The sequence below is a fragment of the Pseudorca crassidens genome, chromosome 9 (genome assembly GCF_039906515.1).
Source record: "Pseudorca crassidens isolate mPseCra1 chromosome 9, mPseCra1.hap1, whole genome shotgun sequence".
In the NCBI taxonomy this organism is placed as follows: Eukaryota; Metazoa; Chordata; class Mammalia; order Artiodactyla; family Delphinidae; genus Pseudorca; species Pseudorca crassidens.
The window spans coordinates 97903967-97917915 of NC_090304.1; the positions used below are offsets into that span (position 1 = coordinate 97903967).

The 13949-nt window shown below is 45.2% G+C and overlaps 1 protein-coding gene across 1 annotated transcript in view; it reads left to right on the top strand.

Moving 5' to 3' along the window:
- The window catches only part of GRIK4 (glutamate ionotropic receptor kainate type subunit 4), a 448264-nt gene extending 438455 nt beyond the window's left edge, over positions 1-9809 (top strand). Inside the window, 2 exon segments of the mRNA XM_067751346.1 lie at positions 3869-3987; positions 7278-9809. Of these exon segments, the coding sequence (XP_067607447.1) occupies positions 3869-3987; positions 7278-7637 (479 nt within the window). The 3' untranslated portion in view covers positions 7638-9809.
- The last annotated feature ends 4140 nt before the right edge of the window (positions 9810-13949 follow it).

Genomic DNA, 13949 nt, shown 5'->3' on the forward strand with positions numbered 1-13949 from the left:
GTCCATGCTGTGGATCGTCCACACCATGTTCAGTCCCACTCTGGCCAGCCACAGAGTGCAGTCTAGGCCACCAGGCTGGGAGCACTGAACGAGGGCTGGCCCACTTTATGATTATTTTAAACAACATTTAATTAGGAATGAATACATATCACAGTATGTATCCAAAGCTTTTGAGAATTCATGGTTCTGCACCTGGGATGTCCTTATCCTCTTTCTGTCAGCTCATTTTTTCAACAAACATTTATTGGGCTCTTACGATGTGCCAGGGGTTATAGAGTTGAACGAGACATGGCTCTTCCTCTCAAGGGAATCACAGTCTAGTGGGAAATCCAGATATATAACATGAAACTAATTATTATTTTATGCAATATTAGAGCGGCATATGTTGTATCAGAAAGCATCTCTGATCAGAAAGATCACTCAGGCAACTAGGTGGACGGTAAAGTTGAGGAGGACACAGCTACGAGCAGGGAAATCACTTTGGAGATGCTGCCAAAGTCCAAGCAAGAGATGGTGGGGCCTTGAGCTAGGGAAGTGGTAGCAGAGAGAGAGAGAGAGAGAGAAGGTAAGAAATTGAAAAGTATTTAGGAGGCAAAATCAGCAGGACAGTGCATGGAGGAGAGATAAGAGGCCAAATGCAGGGAAATGGGAGAATATGCCTCAGAGCAGGCAAAGGCGATTGAGAAGATTGGTGGAGAGCAGAGAGCAATGGCTTCGTAAAAAGCCAAGAAGGGGGAGTTCCTTGGTGGTTCAGTGGTTAGGATTCGGCGCTTTCACAGCTGTGGCCTGGATTCAATCCCTGGTGGGGGAACTGAGATCCCACAAGCCTCGCAGCGTGGACAAAAAAAAAAAAAAAAAAAAATGCCAAGAAGGGGGTGTGGTTGACGATGTCAGGTGTTACCAGAGGTCACTTAAGATTGGGACTGGAAATTTTCCGATAGGTTAGAAACAAAATGTTCGTTGGTAACCTCAGTGAGCTTGGTTTTAGTGGTACAAGACAAAATTTCATGGGATGACAAGTGAATATCGAGAGAATAAAAGTGAATTCAGACGCAATCATTTTCTCCTTTAGATACCATAGACAGACCACCTAGCGCCTAAAAGATTTTCAAGTGTTCAAAATTATGTTTGAGATCTGAAAAAAATTATTAGCTTCAAAATGCAAAAAGAAAACTGCTAAATCAAATTAAGACGTGTAATTAACTATCTCCAAAATGTAACATTGTTTCGACTTCATTAATTTTTAAATTTAATATTCATAAAAACTTCATTACATTTAGAAACTTTTTTTTTTTTTTTTTTTTTTTGCGGTACGCGGGCCTGTCACTGTTGTGGCCTCTCCCGTTGCGGAGCACAGGCTCCAGACACTCAGGCTCAGCGGCCATGGCTCGCGGGCCCAGCCGCTCCGCGGCATGTGGGATCCTCCCGGACCGGGGCACGAACCCGTGTCCCCTGCATCGGCAGGCGGACTCTCAACCACTACGCCACCAGGGAAGCCCTAGAAACAATTTTTTTTTGGTTTGATTTTTCTCCTTTTGCAAACATTCTCTTGTATGAACGACTGCTGAGAAATCACAGCCAATTATACATTAACTGTTGCTTGCCACTCCGTCACATCAGAAGCAAAATTTTAAAATGCATTTAACATAAGATGTGGGTGCATTTTCTCCTACTTGCTTTCATGTGGGATGGGTCTCCAAATGTAAGCCTTTTAAGGACTGTCTTAACATAGTTCTGATATAGACAGTTTCAAAAATCTTGCCTAGGGAAGGAAGGAAAGAGAAGGGTATTCACTAGACAGAGCTGGAGGGAGAAGGATTTTGTATTTTTCTTTAAGAAGGGAAAGACGTGAGTGTGTGTGTGCACTGAGGGGAAGAGTCAGTAGGGGGAGAAAGGTTGGGGAGGGCTGGGATGGTGACTGAGGGCGACAGGGAAACACTAGAGTCCAGATGGCCGAATTGGACTCGAGGAGGGGAGAACAGCTCTGCAGAAACACGAGGGGAGGTTGAAGCCCTTCAAGGGGATCCTAGTCTTTTTCTACACCAGGCAGAGCTATCCCAAGGTGACAGGAAAGTCTTGTGGTACCTCACCAGTCACTTGGAGCTCTGTTTACCTGAACAGGTGGGCATCTTTGGTATCACAGTCATCACTTCCCCTTCACTGGGGAGCCCTTTCTCTACATGGGCTGGCTGGAGAAACTAGTTTGTCCATGATGCTCAGATGCACGTCCCAATACCCGGTTCTCACCACCCCTAAATCTGTGGCTGGACACCCCAGCTATGTCCTTGCTGCATTCCCCCTTAAGAGGCCCTTTTGTCCCCGGATGTTCCTATGGTTAAAAGCCTTCTGCCCAAATGGTCCCAGGTTAGAGGGGCAGGTGAACAAATGAAGCCCAAGCACCTTCCTCTTGGAGGGTAGAAATCTACTCCAAACGCTGTGTGCCTTCCCTTAGAACTGAGTTTTTAAGTCATCTCCTCTTTCTGATTATTCACAATAGAGGATGTTTACTCACACAGGTACCCAAGAGTTGGCTGTGTGGACCAGCAGACCAGAGTATACCATCCACTGGGTACATTCATGATGTAAGCCCTTGGAGCCATTGTAGCAGATTATTGGTGTAGGCAGGCACTGTGCCGAGCTGTGTTATTTTCAAAACCAAACAAAACAAAAAACCAACAGACAGCCATGTGAGTCTTTGTGAGAGAAAACCCAAGGAATCGTAAAATGGCTAGGTAGGGCCATTTTTCCAGCTTTCCGAAGTGTAGGAAGCAGTGTCAGATTTCTGCTTCTGATCCATGGCTCATCTCAGTGTTGTATGAAGCTGGCTTTCCCTGACACCGACATAGCTCTGTGTCCCATGAAGGCACTGCTGGTTGAACAAACACTCAAGTGTGCAGGCATTCCAACAGCACAGGACATAAGCTTCCCTCTTGGCATTTTTCAGGATAAAAGATGCTCTTTGATTTATGACTGTGGCGCCTCTTGAATCAGGGTTTCATGTGTTTCTGACACTCCCCTAACGTTTGGGTTTCTCTAGTACCAAAAAAAGCATCCAATTACATAGCTAACTCAGTGTTGGACACAACCGTATAATTCCAGAAATATGTATTGAGTATATATGATATGCCGGGTATCATGCTTGGCAATGAGGTTACAACCAGAAACTGCCTACCTTCAAGGAACTTAGCCATACACAGTGCTTCCCAAAATACCAATCTGCAAACAAATTTTAGGCCTGGCTGGAAAAGAATCACTTGTGAAATGCATTTTAAAATACAGATTCCTGGGCCGCATCTCCAGAGATAGAGATTCAATATGTCTGGGGTGAGGGTTAGGAATCCATACCTTTACTGAGCTTCCCAGGTGGTTCTGATGGCAGCCAGGTTCGGGAACCACCTGGGATAAAACGTTTTGCTTTCCAAGTAAGTCTGTTAGTAACACGTTGACACAATTAAGTCAATGTAATTTTTTCTATCCATAGTTTGGTTACGACAGTTGCTTTATATGAAGCAAACACAATACTAGGAAGATTGATGAAATTTTTATGAAAGTGCTAGGATTTACTGGTATTTTGCTATCATGTCTCTATATGCTAAATCAAAATTTTCCTTAGCCCTTTTCTAAAACTGACTGACCCTCCCACCCCAGAAAGCTTCTCACCAATCTCCTCCACTTGCATCTAGAGCCCTTTCCCCTCTGCTACTCCAGCTACGCTGCATTTTTGGTTCCGAAGAATAATTATATCTCAAGGAACATGCGTGTAAAATGTCTACAAGACTCAGGTTCTGGTCATTCAGCATTTTTGGTAGAATGATTATGCCTCCCAGCTCTTTTACACTATTTTTTGTTCGTTCTCACTTTCTTACAGGACTGGGAATGGAGAATATTGGTGGAATCTTTGTGGTTCTTATTTGTGGCTTAATCGTGGCCATTTTTATGGCTATGCTGGAGTTTTTATGGACTCTCCGACACTCAGAAGCGACCGAGGTAAACCTTCTAAGGGGTATGACCTATAGTATTGGCAAGCAGGGCCAAGTTCACAGGCTCACACAGGGACAAAGGTCATTTCAGACAGAACTTGTGAAATCCCACAGGAGGGTGGGGCACCCATGGAACAGCAGCACAGCGGAAAGAATCCCAGTTCCGAGGACAGGAGCTCAGGGTTCAGGCTTCATCACTTACTAATTATGCAGCCACAGAAAGGGCACATAACCTCTCTGGGCTTCAGATTCTTCTTTGAAACAGCCCAGCAAATAAATCTGTGAAAAATGTTTTATAAACAACGAAGACTTAACTATGATTTAAGATGTAGTGTTATAAGGGCAAACAGGCGAAAGTACCAGGTTACTAATGGAAACAATGGCTTTGGTTCTTCCATCTTAAGTATGTTTTTGCCTTGCAGGTAAAGCTGTTTAGAGATATCCCAATTCACGAGAGCTCCTAATGACATCTTCCTTCTCAGGGATTTTGAATAAGTTTAGTTCCCAAACCTGTGGCTTAGAAACTGGGTTAATATAAACTTCACACAGATGGAAGAGTTTGAGAGAAGGAAGACGACTTTACCCCATTCTATCTCCATTCCAGGGCACAAATCATTACACGCTACTTGCATTGTTTGGTTTTTGAAATACATTGGCCTCTATCTCAATCTCCCAACTCCTGATCGTCCTAAAATCTCCTTCCCTAATTGACAGCTCCAACAGCAGATAACAGTACAGAAGAGTACAGCACCCCTATAAACCTAGGCGGTCCAGCCTCATATAGGGCTCCATTCAACACTGCTGACCAGTCTTTTCCTTTTCTGTGCTCAGCCTCTTTCCCACTTCCCAGTAGGACTTCCAAGCCATCACCCACACTCCTCACATCCCTTTGCTCCTCCATGACTAATTTTGCCTCCTGCCTCACCTGGAACTCAGGAGTGACCAGCCCCAAATTAAAACACCCACCTGAAAATTTACCCACAACTGGAGCCACCCCCAGGGCTTCTGCAGGTGTTCTGGTCATCCCTCCATCTCTGCCTTGTTGCCACCTTTCCTCAGCTCCTCTAGGATTATCCTTTTTCTCCCCTTTATTTATTTTTTTTGCCTGCTCTCTCCCCCAAGTCCAAAACTATGCTCATGTTTATCCATATCTTCAAATAATAGCCATGATGCTGTAGCTCTTGCCCTACCCCTCTCCTCTTGCAAGCCCAGGTGATCCGACTGCCTCTCTCTCCATGTGCTCGCCTCCCATTCGGGCCTCACTCCACGGCAGCTGGCTTCTCCCCACCCCTTCCCCGAAAGGTCATGGCTGAGAGGTCTGACCCCTCCCAATGAACAAAACCAAAAGAGAACCCACTGGGCCTTATTGGACCTCAGTGTGGCCCTTGATGAAGTGGACCGCTCTTTCCAGAACTCTCTCCTCCCTTGCCTTGCCTGCTCCAAGCTCTCTTGGTTTCCCTCCTCCTTCCCTCTCCAGCGTTACTGGCTTTCTCCTTCTGTCCACCCCTTAAATGGCTGTGCTCTTACCTCTTCCTAAGACCTCGTTCAGGTGTTCCTGTCCCTGTGAAACCTTCCACAGTTCTCCTGCCTTCTTCCCTGGACCAGAAAGTTGCTCATTCCTCCTCCTTTCCACCACCCCTGTAACCAGCACATAGAGCACTTACAAACTGTGTGTCAATTATTTTCGTATCAGCCTGGCTACGAGACATTGCACTGCCTGAAAGTAAGGACTGAGTCCTTTGTGTCTGTATTTCCACTGCAAAGCACAGTGTTTGATACTTAGTTGACAGTCAATAAATATCAATATATGTCTTTATGTTCTTGTCACATATAATAGATTAGGCAGGTGGAGGTGTGTTTGTTGTAATTATTATTAGAAGCACAGAGAAGTCAAGTGACTTGACTACAGTTTCTGCTATTCACTAACAACCTTGGGTCTAGAATCCAGGTCTCAAGTCCTAACTCAGGCCGTGTTCCATTAGGGGATTCTACTTCTCTGTAGCTGCTTCAGGTAGAGGATCTGTGCACGCTGGGTTATTCTCCCAAGAGCTCGCCAGTGGTCTGGATGTACCTTGAAAAATTCAGTGAGGAGTTCACGCTCTCCCAACATCTAGAAAGAAGAGTAAAGGCTAAGTTAACTATTTGACTATGGTAGAACAACTATCCTGTTGATAGAACGGGAAGACTGGAAGAAGGAACGTGAAAGAACAGAAAGCTGCCTCTCCCATCGTAACGGGAGAAAGTGTCCTTTCCAGCACAGAGTAGAGAAGAAAGCAGAGCATGCATGTGCTCTGCAGTATGTAGGTTTAGGTTCAAATTCTGGGTCAGCTGTTTGTTAGTCGAGTGATTTCTGGCAAGGTATCTAACTTCTCTGAGCCTCTATTTCCACATCTGTGAAATGGGTATAACAGTAGTAGTCGTGGTACAGGTTCAAGATTCTTCATCCACAATTCTGAAACCTCAAAAGCTCAAAAAGTTCCAAGCTTTTTGTAAGTTTGATGCCAATGCTTTTGGTGACAAACCTTAACTTGGACTCGTATGAGGCTATTGTTTATGGTCTTTAACTCACCTGGTGTGAACGTATATTCATTTTGCTACAGAAATATTAATGTGTTTGAATACAGGGTCTTCCCCAGAGCCCACTGGAAGTGATACATATTTTATGTGCATTGTATTACCTTGTCAAAATTCAAAATATTTTGAAACACAGCTGGACCCAAGAGTTTCTTATCAGGAGATGGCAGAGCTGCAGGAGTAGATTGCCTTGTTTTTGTTATTATAGTTATTGTTAGAACGCAGCCTTTCCAGCCATAACCAGCTGATTAAAAGAAATGAGACTCTTTGGCCTGAGAACAGAATGTTCATGGAGACATGGTTGTTTTTTCACAGGCTTGAAAGACTGACATGCGGTAAAGGGATTATTTATTTAGTCGGCTTCAAGGTCCAAATTTAACTGGGATGGATGGATGAAAAGTTCAGGGAGAGGAATTAAGTCAGTAGAAGGAAGCAGCGTTTAAGGGTAATCTGCAAAAATGGTAGCGGCACCTTCCCAACATGGTGGGATCAGTGTCTTTGAAGCCGTTCAAAGACAAGACGACCAGCTGGCGGGATGGTATGGAGGATGTTTGAATATTAAATAGCGGGTGGAAGTGAGGAGGTGGATTGAAAGACCTTCAAACATATAAGATGATATAATTGTGAAACACTGCACCCTAATCGCGCGCCCGAATGAGCCCGCAGGGGACCCTCGGGGGCTGGTCCTGAGAGGTCGGGCTGTGACCTCCTCGTGTCCTCCAGGTGTCCGTCTGCCAGGAGATGGTGAGCGAGCTGCGCAGCATCATCCTGTGTCAGGACAGTGTCCACCCGCGCCGGCGGCGCGCCGGGCTACCGCCGCCGCAGCCCCCCATACCCGAGGAGCAGCGCCGGCCCCGGGGCACCGTGACCCTCAGCAACGGCAAGCTGTGCGGGGCCGGGGAGCCTGACCAGCTGGCGCAGAGACTGGCCCAGGAGGCCGCCCTGGTGGCCCGCGGCTGCACGCACATACGCGTGTGCCCCGAGTGCCGCCGCTTCCAGGGCCTGCGGGCGCGGCCGTCGCCGGCGCGCAGCGAGGAGAGCCTGGAGTGGGAGAAGACCACCAACAGCAGCGAGCCCGAGTAGCCCCGCCGCCGAGGATGCTCGGCTCCCCGGCCCGCTGCGGAGGCGGGATGCGCTGAGCCCGCCATACTGCCGGCGGGGCACCCGGACTTGTACATCGTCCACCCTTCTCTCCAGATTTTGGATCCAGTAACTTTACAAAACGATCAAAGAGCCTGACGCCCCAGCCGGAGACGGCGCCCTGGTCCGGGGAGCTGAGACGTTGAGCCCGAGTGGCAGGGGACGCTCTCCCACCTGGCCACAAGCCCCCTCTTCCCGCAGTGGGCCTTTCCCTCCCAACAAAACTAAAGAGTCGGGGTGGGAGGGGTCCCTGCCCAGACCGTCTGATGGATTGGTGGCATCATCAGAGGAATTTCCCCCTAGGAAGGGGCCATTGTACCCTGGGTCTAGTTCTTACAGGAAAAAAAAAAAAAATTAAACTCAACAGGGAAGTTTTTCTTTTCTGGATTTGTATATTTTTGTTAATGTTCTTTTCTTTTGTTTTCTCTGTTTCTCTCCTTCCCTCCTTTTCTTCTTTGTTGTCTCAATTCTATTCCTTTGTTTCGTTTTCTTGGAGGGGGAGGCTGGGTTAGGGAATTGAAGTCACAATAATCCCTGTTACCATTTTCCTAAATTTTAGAATATGAAGCGGCCAGTGCATCAGACTCCAGATGCTGAACTCTCCTTTCTGTGTGGTGACTGGGGCCACAGGGCATGCAGGAGGTGGTGAATTAGGTGGAGAATATCAAAGAAAGGTCCAGTAATTTTTTAAATGCCAAAACCCAATTAACTCATAGTTTACTGAGAGACCTTGAAATGCCTGGGATTTCAGAGGTTAATTTGTCCTTTCTTTCTCTCTCTTTTCGACTTTCCCTATGATTGGGTTTGATTTGGTCTTTGGTGAATGTGATCTCTGAAGAAGAGAGATAGCGGAGGAGAGTAGAAGGCACAAAGTATCCCAGGCCCTTGTTTAAGGAGCAGAGAGGGTAAATACAAATTTCCCCAACAGTGGCCTTGGCTTCAGCAGGAACGTGCTGTCTTCAGGTGGGGAAGGATGGGGCTGCCCTGCTGGTCTGGTGCATACTTTGTCAACTGCACCTCTTTTTAATCAAACTCGGTAGCTGCCTATGAAGCCAGACCCCCCAAGGCTATCATGGATTGGGTGATTTCTTGCTACTAGATGTGAGACCTCGGTGCAAATGTGTGTGTGTGTGCGTGTGTGTATGTGTGTGTGTGTGTGTTTATTATATGGGAAGATCTTAAGTAATCAAGAATTTGCCAGGTTCCTGGGAGAGAGGTAGGGTCTTGTAGTCAATACACAGGCCTGGGAACTAGGGACTCTTGAGTCCTCACCTAAGCATGGGCAGCAGCCCCCCTTGTATGACTTTACATGAAGCATCTCGCTTCTCTTTCATCTACACAATCGGAGTTACTGATGCTTTCCAGGCTGCCAGATGCCTGCTAAGTACTTCTCTACCTGTGAGATGTTTGCAGTGTCCGGAGCACTCAGCGGGAGGGGTGAAGCTTCTCAGCAGCTGTTTGACCTTCGGTTGGCTTCGCCAGTTGGGAGTTTCACACAGAGAGTTTTCATTTTCTGATTGAAAACAAATTCTATGCAATTTCTGTTTGTCAACTTAGAAAATTCAGAGGAGAGAGAACTAAACAGCCACTAGGGCCATCTCCCCCGCTGTCACCACCTTGAATCAAATTGTCCTCACGTTGTTTCTGTTCTGAACGTACTAAAATAAAGACACCTTTGCAAGACAACGAGCTTAATTCCATGTTTTTGCCGTCGACATTAGGTCGACATCTTCTTTGTGCCAGGATTATTAGTTAGAACTGCCATCCTGGGGGTACCCCGATGGTTCCTATAAAGGATGCCAGTTTTGTCCTAGGCTGACCTCTTCTCTCTTATGAATTTGAATCTTTTTACTTTCCCCTCTTAAACCATCAAATGTCGGCAAGCTCTGCAGGACATGAGGCTTTTTTTAAACCTTGCTTAGAGCCTCCTGGAGAAACGTGGATTTGGTGGGAAGGGCACCTGAAGGCAGATGGACGGCAGACTGCAATGGTGCCGTGCTGCCCCGACCCACAGCTCCATTCCGTGCTTCTGACAATGTGGTCCCTACTGTCAGATCGCATGTGGGGCAGGAAGGGTTGTTTTTTTTAAAAAAAAAAAAAAAACACACACAAAAACTCGTTTTTATGAGCAGGATATCTTGATCAATAGCAAACTTTTATAAAATGGATTGGTGAAATAAATGTCCACATGAATCATTTATAAAGTCTGTTTCTTTCACGGAATAAAGATAAGACTGACAGCGCTAGGCATTTTCTATTAGCTGCTGGGACCATTGCTGCACCTCACTGAAGCTGGTGCGTGAATCTGCAACCAGCTAGGTCTCTTCCTTGGTTTGTCTCCACTTTTTATCTGTTGGTTGCCGGCTTTCTTTTCCATTCTGTATTTTCTATCTGATTCTGTATACTGTATAAAGCCGTTTTTTCTTGTCTGTTTATCTTTCTTCGACTGCAATATTTACAATAAAACAGAAACAAACCCTGAAATGTTAGTGATGGATGAAAGCTGTCTGGGTTTGGAAAGAATGGCTTGGTGTGTCTAAAATCCAGGTACTCTGAAAGCCAATAAAAGTAGAAATCCACATTTTATCTTCCCCTCCACCTGCCCTTTTCTCGCTCCCTCCCCATTCCCTATCCTCTTCCGCTCTTTGTTCAGACCCCAGAAAAATCTAGGTGGCTTCTTTCAATTTGTAGTCCTGGAGGCAGAGCCAATCCCCCGCCCCTCCCCAAACGGATACACATGTTAATGAAGTTCAGGATTCATAGGGTTTTGTCTTCCTAAATGCACTTTCACAGAATAGTCATCTATTGATACCTAGGGTAACTCTAGTCAGATATCACCCCAGATTCCACTGGGAGCTTGAAGATTACATCAATTAAAATATAATACTTCGCTTTATTTCTTTTAATTGCCTTGCAGGGCCCCAATCGTCACCAGATCTCTACCTCAGAACCCAGGTGGGGTGTAAGTTGAGCATGTAGATGGCCGAAAATCTTTTGGCTTCCTCTAATCCAAAGCTTATATGAGAATATTCATCCTGGGAACTTGCCAACCGGCCCTCTTATTGGTTAGGTGAGACCAAAATATCATGATAACCAATCCACCTGGGGCCACTCTGTGAAAGTTTATTAGTTTGGAATTCCAAGGAGTTTAATTTTCTTTTGGAATCCAAGGGGGACTTCCCTATGGTGTAGGAGTCAAATACACGAGGCCAGAAAGGGCTGGGGCATTTCAGACACGGCAGGCTGGTGGTTTGAGTGGAGCTTGAGAGAACCATTTGTAGCCCTCCCGCCAAGGGGGTGTGTGCAGCAGTAAAGCAGGCTGGACACGATAAGGGAGATTTGATTCCCTGACTGGTAGGCAGCTCTCTTGGGGTAATAACAAAGAGACCTGTTGGGAAAATTCAGAGAAGGAATCCTTTCATAAAGATTTCACTTAAAGCTAGTGCTTCCTATGGGGCCTCTCAAAGAGAAAAGTAAGCTTTTAGTTGCCTTGAGTTATTCCAGTGCCTTTCTGTGAAAGGTGGCTCCCTGCCCCCCACAGGCAGATCCCTCGCCATTAGCCCAACGGAGTGTCCTCCGTGGCTGACAACCTGGGAAACCTACAGTATGACTCAAAGATTGGTGACGATGTGACTTCAGAAAACTCTTCTCACAGAAAAAATATAGACTCACGCTATCTATCTATCATCTATCTATCTACCTACCTACCTACCTATCTATCATCTTTCACAACTGGTGTGGGTGCAAAGAAAAAGGTCGCCAAGTTTTAGAACTGAAGAGGTCAACAACCCCATTATAATTTAAGGGCAACTGGGCAGGAGAAGTTCTGTCACTATTAACAGAACGTTATCATTCAAATTTTGTTAATTTCATACCAATTTCCAAATCTGAAGAATGAATGAAAAAAATATGAATATTGCCATTAAACAAATGGTAGAAATAGCACTGAGATCAAGAAAGGAAAAAGTATACAAAGGGAATAAAGTGAAAAACAACCTCTCTGATCAGAAAAGGCAGAAAATTTGAGGGCCAAAAAGGGACGTAAAGAAATTGAGTATCAATCTCCCCATACATTAAGTAAGAGCGTGCATCTAAATATTTCACTGGTCAGACTGAACAAAGCATGTCAGAGAAGCAGTGCGTTGTGACGGTGTTGTGTCTGGGGAATTGACCCTGTTTACAAAGGTTAGAATATGCAGAGTCTATACTATAGAGGATGGAGGTCAGACCCATAAGTACAATGATCCGCCTGCTGGAAAATTAGCTAAAGAATCCTGCCCACTCCTCAGTAACCCTTGTGCGCGATCCAATGTTCTCTCTTGAAGTCAGAGGGGAACAGGGACCAAGGGACCTCTCACCCTGTGGGGACTTTTTCGTACATTGGTGAGTGACCTTGAGAGGTACTTCTTTAGTACACAGCCCCACATTAGATTCTGTGGGATATAATGAAGAAGCGGAAGAAACTATCTGTCCTCTGTCTGGGAAGACAAAACTTACTTGTAAGAAACAATGAAAGTAAAGCACAAAATATCCAAGTGCTGGAGTGTGTGATTTGGAATACAAACCATATAGACATTCAGAGAGGCTAACGATTCCCAGTAGGGGAAGAAGCAGGACTGTTTGTGTCGGGTTTGTTAAAATAATTTTTTTGACGTCTAGAAAAACAAGATTTCCCTTCATCTCCCTGGGAATGAAATATGGTTAATTCATGCAGATGAAATCAGTGCCCTTCTGGTAAGAGACAGCTTGTTGTTGCTGTTGTTTTGTTTCACCCACGGCGTCCCTTTTTGCAGGATTCCAGCTCGCCTGTTATGCTTCTTCCTGTTTGCTGCCAATACTGGTTAGAGATTTTCACCGCTATCTCCTTCCTGGGCTTCTTTAAGTTGTATTAGTGGGATTAGCTGTAGAGATGAACAGCCTAGCTCTACAGAATACAGAAAGACTAACTGAGAAATAATCAATGAAATGATCTGAAGTGGATTATAAGCTCTTTAAAAAAGAAAAAGATCAAATACTTTTTAAACTGGGGGTAAGGATGGTGAATACAGAACTGAAGGTGTGGAACCAACGTGAAAAATTAATGCAGAACCAAATCCCCAAATTTCTGATGTACAGGAACATTCAGAATGATTTTGCTTTTTGGTCCATTAAACCATCCAGTTATCTGAAGCACATGGAGTCCGCCTGGAAAATTATTCTACTTGGATTGTTCTGGTTAGATTCTTAGTATCTTTTCCATTAAAAGTAACAAAATGTAACTTCCATTTCTACATCATCTGTAATCCTGGAGCACCAAGTGGACATAGAAAAGCACACTAAATCACCAAAACCTGGTGACGTGTGATGGTCAAAGGAGAGGTAAACAGTACAGGACAGCATTCCCGGAGACAGTATATACCCACACACTCAAATGTGGTAACGGGACTTAAAAACTAGCTTAAAGAGGATCCAATGAAAAACTACTGCTGTACAGAGAGACTTAAATTTATTTCTCTGCGCTGCTTTTGCTCCCCTTTATATAAGCTAAGCTGGCATGTGTGTGTGTGTGAGTTTAGCACAGACCTGCAGATTCCCATCAGGGCTCCTTATGTCCATTTCAAAAGAGAGAAGACACTTTCCATGATCACTTCAGCCTGTGTCCGTGCTTCTAGATAACATTGCTGGGTTTAGTCTTCTGGCTTTTAGTGGATTGGTTCTCACTGAGCGGTCTTGGATGTAATTTATTTCTAAGCCGACCTATATGTAGATGCATGAATTAAAAGGTGTTTTACTTACAACCATTCCCAGTTGAATGATAAGATGCCTGAGATGACTTCTTAAAACCTCTCCCCCTTCACCCCCATCAGCTGCAAAACAGAGTTCCTCTAGCATGAATAAGTGACCAAGTAAAATGTTCTTCCGATGGTGTAGCAGAACACAGTCAGTGAGAACAAGAGCAATGCAGGTTGACATTCCTCTGTACTCAAAGCTTGTCAATAGCCTTGCCCATTGTAGGCAGAAAATAATTTTCAGAAAGGTCAGATAATGAAATTGGTAAAATGAAAGTGGTTAGGTTGGCCAGCGAGGTACAGAATTCAGAAACTACGTTTTGATTCAGCTACCCTATTTCTTGTTGCAAATAAAACAGCAGATTTGCTGAGCCTGCCATTATTTCCAGAGGATGTAAGACCCTCCCTGAGTCAGCCCTCGCTGATCTTTCAACCTTCTCCTGACACTTCTCCCACCTACCTTCCATCCTACCCTGCAGTCTAACCA